The sequence below is a fragment of the Cebus imitator genome, unplaced genomic scaffold (genome assembly GCF_001604975.1).
Source record: "Cebus imitator isolate Cc_AM_T3 unplaced genomic scaffold, Cebus_imitator-1.0 Scaffold23, whole genome shotgun sequence".
NCBI classification, from domain to species: Eukaryota; Metazoa; Chordata; class Mammalia; order Primates; family Cebidae; genus Cebus; species Cebus imitator.
This window is the reverse complement of record NW_016107338.1, coordinates 2,787,280-2,797,147: the sequence shown is the minus strand read 5'-3', so window position 1 is coordinate 2,797,147 and position 9,868 is coordinate 2,787,280. Positions and strand designations below refer to the sequence as shown.

The following is a 9,868-nucleotide window of genomic DNA, read 5'->3' as shown; positions in this document are numbered from 1 at the left end:
GGGGAGGATGCCAGGGAAACTGCCTCAAAGACTCAAGAGACAGGAAGGACAGAACTGCCCAGGGAAGGGGTGGCTGAGGGGAGGAAGGAAGGCCAAAGAAGAGAAGGAGAAATGGAGGCAAAGGGAGGGGAGGTGGCCAAATCGTCAGGTGAGAGATGAAGAGGAGGAAGAGTTACAGAGAACCACTGAGGAGAAGAAGGAAGAAGCCAACTAGTCTGGGATCAGTCTGGAGAAGAGAAGACCACCAAGACAGGAGTCCAAAGGCCACCTTTCCAGAACCTGGGGACACTGGTCTCCATTGGCTGACAACTGGGACCTCTCTCCCTATTCTGGCCCAGCCATCCTTTCCCTGCCCTTGGGCAGCCTGGAGAATCCTGAGTACCTTGGATGGAGAGGGCTTTGCAGATTAAGCTGGTCACCTGGAGGTTGGGTCTGGTCGTGTCCTGCCTGGGTCTGCTCAACCATGCTGGAATGAACCTCCTCCCCCAAAACTTCCCTGACCTCCCAGACCCCATCACCCCTGGCTTGTCTCCTCCATGACCCCACCCAAAGTCCTGACCATTTCTCATTTCCTGAAACAGAGCATGCTGATCACCATTGGCCTTTGCTCCAGCAAAGTGCCAGCTTCCCCAGGCCTTGTCCAAATTCAGTGGTTCCCAACCAGGCTTCATCTGGAAGCCTTTTAAATATATGGATACCCACTAAGGAATTACTAAGGAGCCATTTGGTCTTTACTTGAGCACCAGTCATTTTAAGTTGTCTGGGTGATTTAATATGTGGTAGGTGTTAAGAACTCCAGTTTGCCTCCTTCCTTAAGCCTTCCTGGCCCTGGGCTAAGGCCATAGCCAAGGCAGTACTGCCTGATGCATACTTGCCTGGTTAGGTAACTAGAGGACCTCCTCAGGTCTGGCATATTAGGAATCTTCATTCCAGTGTGGCCTTCTTTACAGCCCATCCTAGACCCACAGCCTCCCCCAGGAAGCCCTCCTAGATAGGCCCTGGGGCTCAGCAGCCCAGGAAAGTTGCCAGCCCCTTGCATCGGGCCTGGCACACAGGCAGCAGATTTTGAGCTCTAGAGCTCCCACAGCTTGGCTGGGATCCCTGCTGGAGCAGAGAATACTGAGCAAAAATGGGCAAAGCAAATAAGTACTGCTTTAGGGGGCTCCCTGCGGTGCCCTGGAGGTGTCTTAGGGGAAACTAGACCCAGAAACCCACACTGAGGTGGAAGAGGGAAGGATTCTGTGGCAGTTGAAGTTACTGTCCTGCAGCCCAGAGAACACAAGGCCAGCTAAAGACTGTGGCCTAGGCCAGAGGTAATGCCAGGTAAATGCCAGGTTGGATAGGTGATGAATCCAGAGGTGGCACAGTGGCTGGAGTTTCTGTCTTCTCACCCTGGACCAGGCAGCTCCAGCACAGCAAACTTGGGTTCCCTGTTCCCCACTCAGGGGTAACATTTCCCCCACGCTCATGAAGAGTGCCCTTACAACCCAAGGGTCCTTCTTCTGCATAAACCCCAGAGTGCAACACTGGCATCTACTCTGAAATGAGCAATGACTGAGCCTGCAGGGGCCAGTGATCCAGGAAGGACCTACACAGTGGAATTCCAGGAGCTCCCCCACCTCTCCCAACACCCCAAGGAGCTGCCTATGGTCTCACTGTTGGAACTGCCTCCTTCACTTTCAGTGCTGCTACTTTTCTCAGAAATAAATATATTTTTATTGTTTTATAAAAATAACAATATTCATTGTTAAAAAAAAAAAATCTAATAGCATCACATCTTAAAATGTCAATCCTTCCCTAGCAGTGGGTGGGACAGTGGGTCCCTCCTAAACAGGCTAGCACAGATGTCAGGATCCAGGTACTAGAACTGGGGCACAGGCAGGGGGCTGGAGAAGGAAGTGGGGTACAGAGCCTTTCTGCCAACTAGGTCTTAGGCTTCCTGAGCAGTGTCTTTGGGGATTGTTCCTCTTTGCTCATCCCAAGCTCCCAGCTCTCTTTAGCTGCAGGAGAACTCCCAACCCCGCATGATGGCTGAGCAGAATGGCAGGCCTGGAGACTAGATTTTTTGGGAGGAGGGCAAATGCTGTCCAGGATCTCCCAGGGACCTTAAGGTGGACCCCAAAACCAGCGAGGAGAGAGGAGGGCAGGAGACCCAAAAAGAAAGTGGGCGGGGCAGAGCAGAGGAACCCAGGCTGCCTGAGCGTTTGTGCTCTGGGCCTGAAATGGCTAGGGAGATGCGCAAGCTGAGAGAGGCGATGGGGTGATAGAGGCAGAGGAGTCCCAGGGGAGGACAGGAAAGAAGCGGGAGGAGCCCCGGAAGGCACCCCACACCTGCGAGCACCGCGGGAAAGAGTCCAGGCCCCAGCCTCAGCGAGAGGGAAGTGCACCCGAAGGAGCAGGCTGAGTAGGGTCCAGGGTCTAGGCCTGAAGAGCCGGCCTGCTGCACCGGCCAGAGCATCTCGAGGGATACGGAAGAAGAAAGAACGCTGGACACAGGTTCTGAGCACCTGAGCCTGATGCTGAAGGCTCCGCTAGAGCTGCACAAGGACTGGCAGTGAAGGACAGACCGGCTCCGCAGAGAGGTACTGGGGAGTACCTGGGGGAACCTGGCCTACGAATTCCACCCGCCCACACACTTCCTTTCGCTCCCCTAGCACCCAGCACAAGCCTCACAGTGCCGATCCTAGAGAGGGCAGCTGCGGGTGGCGGTGTTGGGGGAAGAGGGTAGGGGAGTGTATTTATCCACAGGCGCTCGGGATCCACTTCACAGCGCCACGGAGGCTCAGGAGGTCTGGCCCTCCCGCTGAGAAGGTGAGGTGAGAAAGTGGATGGGGCTGGGCTGGAGGGTTCTTCGGGAATGACCGGAATCGTCCCCTGCCCTGAAAAGGCGGCAGGAATTGGAGGGTAGCGGAGGATGCTGAGCAAGGCTGACGCCAGAGAGGATGGCCTCTTTCCCGGATTCCAGCTGGGCTTTGGAGAAACCCCAGGGAATCCCAGTTCTAAAGGGCCTCGAAGGGGAGCTTGGAGAGGGGGTGGCCCTTCCTGCGTTGATCTCCCCATTCCTGCCACTTAGAATGGAGGACCTGCACCACCATTGCCCTCCCCCCACCGTCTGGCATCCCCCTTCCAACTTCCCTAGGTTCCGCTTCCCAATCGCCTTACCAAAACAGAGACGAAATAAAGAGTCGGAAGAATTCTCTGGGCCCCTGGGGTCTTGGCGTGTTGGGATCACAGTGAGGCCGCAGGTGGAGACTGGCAGTGAAGAGGAAAGCAGCAGGCCCAGGACTCAGCCCAGAAAGAGGAATCCCCGTTCCCAGTGAATTCGCCTAGGCGGACTCACCACGCCTCTAGCTCTGCGACCCTCCGTCTTGCACTGGGCAGGAGGGTTCTTCTAGAGCCAGGCAGGGACCCTACATATGCACGCTTTGTTCCCCAACCCATGCACATATTCTGAAGGGCCGGTACCGAACCCCTACATCTCCCAGTACACCCTCACCACTTGTCTGTACCCCGGAACAGGTGTGCCCAGCCTCACCAAGGACCCGCGGGCCAGGCGATAGCGAGGCAGGATGTCCTCTGCGTCTAGGAAGGGGAGGTCGCCGGTGGGAGCCTAGTAGCTCCTGCACAAGGCGCCTCCTTGGTGCCAGCGAGCCTAGGGTTCAAGAACCTGTGTTCCTGCGGCTGCCCAGGCTCCCAGCTTGGCCAGAAAGGGGTCTGACTGGGTTAGGAAAGGCTTGGTGAGGAGACCCAGTCCTTCTCTCCACTCCTCCTCCATACGCACCCCCGCACCTCTGTGCACAGAAGTCCTGACTTCCTCACCCCATCCCCACATGCAGGTGCACTGGAGCTGGAGCCCCACTGCCCAGGCCTGGCCAGAAGAGAGAGTCAGGATTCCTGAGGGAGGCCGAATCGTATACCTCCCAGAAAGAATATGAGAAAGGAAGAATAACGGGTGCAGAAGAAAGAAAACTGGAACACCCAGCTGGCTTGGAGCTTAGCGATGCTCGCTGCGGTGCTCCCTGCCGGGCTCCCTGGAGCAGACAGGGGAGGGAGAGCTGCCAGAACCTCCAGCGTCTTGGCTCCGAAGGACTCTGTGGGAGGCCTCCGACCTCTCTCAGGAGTGTGCTCACGCCCAGAAGCTCATCCATGGGCCCTGGAAAAGGACTCCGGGACTGAGACTGGCATGGAAAGATGCCATTTGCAAAATGAAAAATTAAAACGATGACAACAAACAAAGCCTGACACGGTACAGCAGGTGCTGTTTTTCCATTTTTGTCTGCACAGAAACTGAGGCCTGCAGCAAGTGGAACCGCTAAAGCTGGGGGTAGGGGTGCAGTGTCCAGCTAAGCTGAATGTTTGCTTATGTTTCTGTTTATAATTTTTGTATACTGGATGCATCTTACTCCAGTATTAAACTTGAGAGAGCCAGAGAGGCAAAAAACTGAAGTGCAGAGTAGAGGTGGTGGTTGGGTGAGGAACAAATCTTTTGGTGAGCCTGGCAAGTGGGGAGAGAGGGTCTGAACTGCATGACGGTCACTAAGGAGTTTGCTGCCACTCCAAGCACCAGGCCGGGAGGAAGTGTGGAGAGCTCACAGCACACAGGCAACATGGATTCCTTCAGCCCAGCTGGGTTCCACTGGGTCACACTTTCTCAGGGACTCTCCTGAAACTCTAGAAACCTTTCTCACCCCTCCCTCCTATATGCCTACACACTCCTACAGGACAACAGACTCTCAACACCTACCAGTAGTTCACACTGCTCTCCCTCTGAACACCCTGACTTAAGCCTTGGGCTCAATCCCACCCACCTTTCCTGCCACCCACCCAAATCACTTTGTGGCTGCATTTCCCTCCCTCTTTCCCTTCCTTCCTTCGATCTTTCCTTCCTTCCTTCCTTTCTTCTTTCCTACCTTCCTTCCTTCCCTTCCTCCCTCCCTCCTTCCTTCCTCCCGCCCTCCCTTCTTTCCTCTCTTTCCTTTTTTCCGTTTGTATTACCAGCAAGACCTCCCGACCTGCCCTTTATACCCTCCCCTTTTCCTAGGTACCACACCCTAACTGGAGTAGCTATTAATCATTCAATTAAATAATTGGTGTGTCCCCCCCAACCTCACCTTCTGCCGGGAACATCTTGCATCGGAAACACCCAAGCATTCCCGTGCACACTGGACACACTGGCACTGACACACGCACACACTCATATGCCTGCTTTCCCACTCGCAGGTTAATGGAGGCTGCACCAGAGACACTAAGCCATGCTGCAGCTACTTTCACCGGCACAGCTACGCCGGCTCTCGCAGACACCCTTAACCAGATTCTTGGACAGGCTCAAGCACCCTGCTCACGCCAGCAGGTCAGAAAAACGAAGGAAAGTCTGAGATTGTAGTGCTTTAGGGGAAGGGTCACAGGCCTTGTTGCGCGTGCACACATTTGCACACACACGTCTGTTCCCAATGATTCGTCAGGGCCCCCTTCTGAGTCAAAGAAAGGGAAATCTGGGCCCGGGCCCTCCTGGCTCTGTTGAGAGGAACGCTAGACTCGGGTGAGCCCTAGCCTCTCCGGTAAAACCTGGGGATTCGGACGCTTCAGAGGGCTACGCCCCGGGACCCCAGTTGCTCAGCTCCTCACAGCCTGACCCTGCTTCACTTCCAGCCGTGCTCACCTTCAACCTTTACCTCTCCGCAGCCTCGGAGAGGGCGGGACCCGGGACAGCGACAGAGCTCGGGGGAAGCTCCGCGGAGGGAAACGAGAAAATCGCCACCTACTATCCCTGACTCTTGGTGCGGTCCCCCGTGACGGCCTCAGACCTGCGGGAAATCCAGGACTTTGCGGTCTACCACGGTCTCAGCCTCACTCTAGAGCCTCTCGCCTGCACCGGCTGTCTGCCAGTGCGCTGGTTCACTCTCCCCGGGGGACGCGGGTGAGCCGGTCTCCTTGCCTCACTTTCCTAGCCTCATTCTCCTACTCTCGCCCTTGCTCTTCCATGAGGACCGGGGGAGAGAGTCCTCCGGGCCGCGTTCATGACTGTGGGTGTGAGTACAAATTTAGAGGTTGGCGCACTGAACCCAGGCCTGCGCCCCTGCCTCCAGCACCCCCACCGACCCAACCACGCCAAGAGCCCGAGCAAGGCCAACCTCCTGTTCTCTGGTAGGTCTCGCCGAGGTCGCCTTCTTTGCGCACTTTGGTTATTGATCCTGCGGAACCCGCTGGAGCGCAGCGGCTGCGCTTCTCTGGGAACGGAGGGAATGGGGAGGTGAGTAGGCTAGGGGAATGGTGGAGGGGGAGGAGAGGTTTGTCAACTTTGGGAGAGGGTGTAGGGCATTCCTTAGGGCCGCCTCAGTCTCCCTCTGCCGGGCTCGGAGCGGGGCTAGACTAGGGGTGGAGTGGGGCCAACGCTCCCCTCCCCCTCCCCCTCTCCGCCGAGCCCCGGCGCGTCTGGGAGTCCTGGAACCCTGACTCCCGCCCAATCAGCAGAGAGGGGAGGAGCAGCGGCCGGGGGCGGGGCCTGAGCAGGTGTTGGGCGGGGGCGCGAGGGGCGGGGAGCCGCTCTGAGGGCCAGCCTAGGCTGGCTCCGCTGTAGCTGGGTTGGCAGTGGCGGTCGGCATGGGCGATGGGGGCGCCGAGCGCGACCGGGGCCCCGCGCGTCGGGCGGAGTCTGGTGGCAGCGGTGGGCGCGGCGGAGAGGAGGACTTGCGAGCTGATGGCGGTGGCCGCAGCCCAACCGAGGTGGCCGGGACGTCGGCCTCCAGTCCCACCGGCTCCAGGGAGAGCGGCGCGGACAGCGACGGACAGCCCGGGCCCGGCGAGGCAGACCATTGCCGCCGCATCCTGGTGCGAGGTAAGGGGACAGCCCGCCGCCCTGCTCCACTGGACCCTAACACTACCCATACTAGGGGCCCCGACCTTCGTGCAGCTGACACCTCCCAATGCATATATTCATTCATTCCTCACCCAGTCATTCATTCAGCAAATATTATTTTGAGCGTCTATTGTGTGCTGGGCATTGAGCTGAGGGCAGGGGACAAAGCAGCGAATGAGACCGAAGCGGTCCCCGTTTCTCCGCCTCTCTGGCCAGTTCCCTAGCCCTAGGCCCACCCCGGACCGCAGAAACCGAACGCGGGTTGCTGAGAGCCTGGTCTCCGTCCCGTGACCCTCAAGGCAAGTGCGGAGAAAAGCGTCACGCGCGCTCCGCGGGGACAGGACGTAGAGGGAGCAGCGTCGGCAGCCGCGGGAGGAAAAGGCCCCGGCTCTTCAGGGTGGCCGCATTGCTTCCTCGCCTCCAGCACAGCCTCGTTTCCTAACCCAGGCAATCGGGACCAGTGCCCGGGGGAAACCACGCGGGACGCGGAGGGTGGCGTGCGCGGCGCTAGCCCGCTGTGCTTCACTCTCTCGGTTCCCACTTCCTCGCGGCAACTGGGCCCAGCTGGCTCTCGGCGCCGCCTTCCCGAGGCCTGGCTTTTCACGTCCTTCCCTTTCTCCCTCGGCCCTTGTCCTCCTCTCTCCTTTCCCCGCCATTCCTCTCAGCCGAACGCGCCTTCCCAGCACCTTCTTCCTGCAAGCGCCTTGATCTGGACTGCGGCCGATTCCCAGCTCTGTCCGGCCTCCTTGCCGCGAGGCCGAGGCTCCCCAGGCCCCCAGCGCCAGCCTCTCGCAATGCCGAGGGCTCCGCTTTCCCTCGATCTGGGCCTCGCTAGGCGAGATCGGAAGAGAAAGGGGTCTCCGGGGTCTTGTCCTCAGCCCGACCCCAGTCCCCGGCCAAGCCTGAAGTCTGTTGCCTCCCCCACCCCGAAGCCCCAGGACCGATAGACCCAGCGCCAGAAGAGAGGACACTGGCGGTAATGGCTCCCCTAGGCTCCTTCCTGGGCTCCCTCCCCGCGGCTTCCTTCTCCTGCCTCTTTCTAGCCTCTTCACACGCGCTGCCCCGGAGAGTCGCGGGGCCTCTGGAGGCCACCGGCCCGAGCTAATTTCTTTGGCCTCCACCTGGGGAAAGGGAACAGGCTAGAGGCTGGCCCTGGGTCGTTCCAGCAAGGGGATGCTGTTTGATCTGAGCTCGGGTACCTTCAAGCTGACTGGGACACCCTGGGCCAGTTGGGCACGACCTCTCTGCGGCGCTCGGTGTGGGTGGCTCTGGGGACTGGAGACAGGGAGAGGGTAAAGCATTCATGCAGCCCAATATGAAGGTGACTGATGACTGCCTTGAACACTGAGGCAGGGGCTCTAGCTCTGGGAAACATTCCTGATGCCAGCTGTCACTGGAACAGTGGGTGCTCACTGCCACTCATAGCTGACACTTGAGTCAAGGCAGTTATACCATCAGGAATTCCAGCAGGTGTGTGGACCTGTTGGGCACCAGGGATTAAATCCGATTTTATTCTTTAGGCTGTGAGGTGTCCTGAGTGCAAGGCATAAGCAGCCCTTTTGGTTCCATTAAAGGAATCTGTAGGACCACCAGAGAAATCAGTCCCCCAATCCCATATTCCCAGGAGAAGATCTAAAGTCCCTGCCTCTGACACTTATTACCTTGAAGCCCACCTATGGGTGGGCACTTTCTTCTGCCAGGACAATTGTGAGTTCTGTGCCCACCTAACACCCTCTCCACTCTACTAACCCTCTATGTAGAGCAAATAAGTTTTGTGTACAGATGTTAATTAAATAGGCTTCAGGAGTAAACTCATAGAAGGTGTAATTCAAAAGTGACCTTTCACCCTGTGAGGTGAGGCCACCCAAGCTGGGAGCAATTCACAGCCAGGCAGAGATGGGCTTGCACTGGATGTGAGACAGCCAGTGTGCATCTTCAGGGGGTGTACTTTTATAAATGTATGGGCACACACAGAGGTGCCATTGCATTAGTAAAATATAATAGAAATACTAATATAAAGCATAGATGATATATTTACACACCTAACAGAAATGAAAGGCAAATGGGGCTTTTATAAATCCCTCTGCCCTTCCCCATTTAATGATGAGGAGGTTATTATGGGCCTGAAACGCTCAGGCTGTGATTTACCACTAATCTCTCCTAGCCGGGGTCACCTGTGTCACTGGCAGTCCCGCCATGGCTCAGGGCTCTGATCAATGAAACAGGCCTGGTACTGGTGAAGGAAAGTCTGAACTGCCTTGGCCCCTGAATGAACATCCCTTCCATATATAGGGCCCTCAATACAGTTTGCCCTTGACCTCTGAGAACGCATCCTCCCAAAGGACCTTGGAAGGAAACCACTAAAAGGTAAAAGGGAGGCATTTGCCTTTGCAGTCCTGTATTGATGCTGGGTTGGAGCCACCCCAGAGCCTCTCCTTTCTTGGGGAGGCCTCACCCCTTCTGGATCCTTTCTACCTCCTTAAAGTCTGCACTCCTCTGCCTAAGGCCATACCATAGGAAGGCAGGTTTGTCGAGGAAGTAGGGGGAGCACTTGGGCACAAGAGTTAAGCAAAGTTGGTTTAGATTACCGGCCTTACAGCCCTTTAAACCTGAACCCAGTTTCTTTGTTTCTCTTTGCTTGTTTCCTCATCTTAACAAAGGGACCCATAGTCCTTACCTTGTCAAGAATCAGAGATGATTTCTGTAAAATTGCAAACACCCAGCAGGATCTCCATATATATTTGTTGATAGAAGGAAAAGCGTAGCTCTGAGATGACCCACGAACCACTTTTGATGGGTGGGGCAGTGGACCTTGCTTGTCCGAGGCCTCTCCCAAGTCATCCCGTCCCCCCTCCTGGCTCTGGGCCCAGGGCCTGGGCTATACTGGGAGGTGAGCACCTAGAGGTCAAGAACCCACTGATGGTAAAGGAAAATCGGCACCACCTTGCAGACCGCACAGTGCGTCCTCCCCAATCTCCTTGGTGGGGCCCAGGGAGGCCAAACCTGCAGAGT

General features: G+C 57.0%; 1 protein-coding gene across 2 annotated transcripts in view; it reads left to right on the top strand.

The window, feature by feature from the left end:
- Positions 1 to 6,183: 6,183 nt before the first annotated feature.
- Positions 6,184 to 9,868, top strand: part of VAX2 (ventral anterior homeobox 2) — a 33,617-nt gene continuing 29,932 nt past the window's right edge. The window contains exon 1 of one of the 2 annotated variants that reach the window (XM_037736148.1): positions 6,184 to 6,250. In XM_037736148.1, coding sequence (XP_037592076.1) covers positions 6,243 to 6,250 — 8 coding nt within the window. In that variant the 5' untranslated portion in view covers positions 6,184 to 6,242. Of the gene's footprint in view, positions 6,251 to 6,554; positions 6,836 to 9,868 lie in introns of those variants that run through there. The other variant, XM_017522011.2, reaches the window with a different exon arrangement.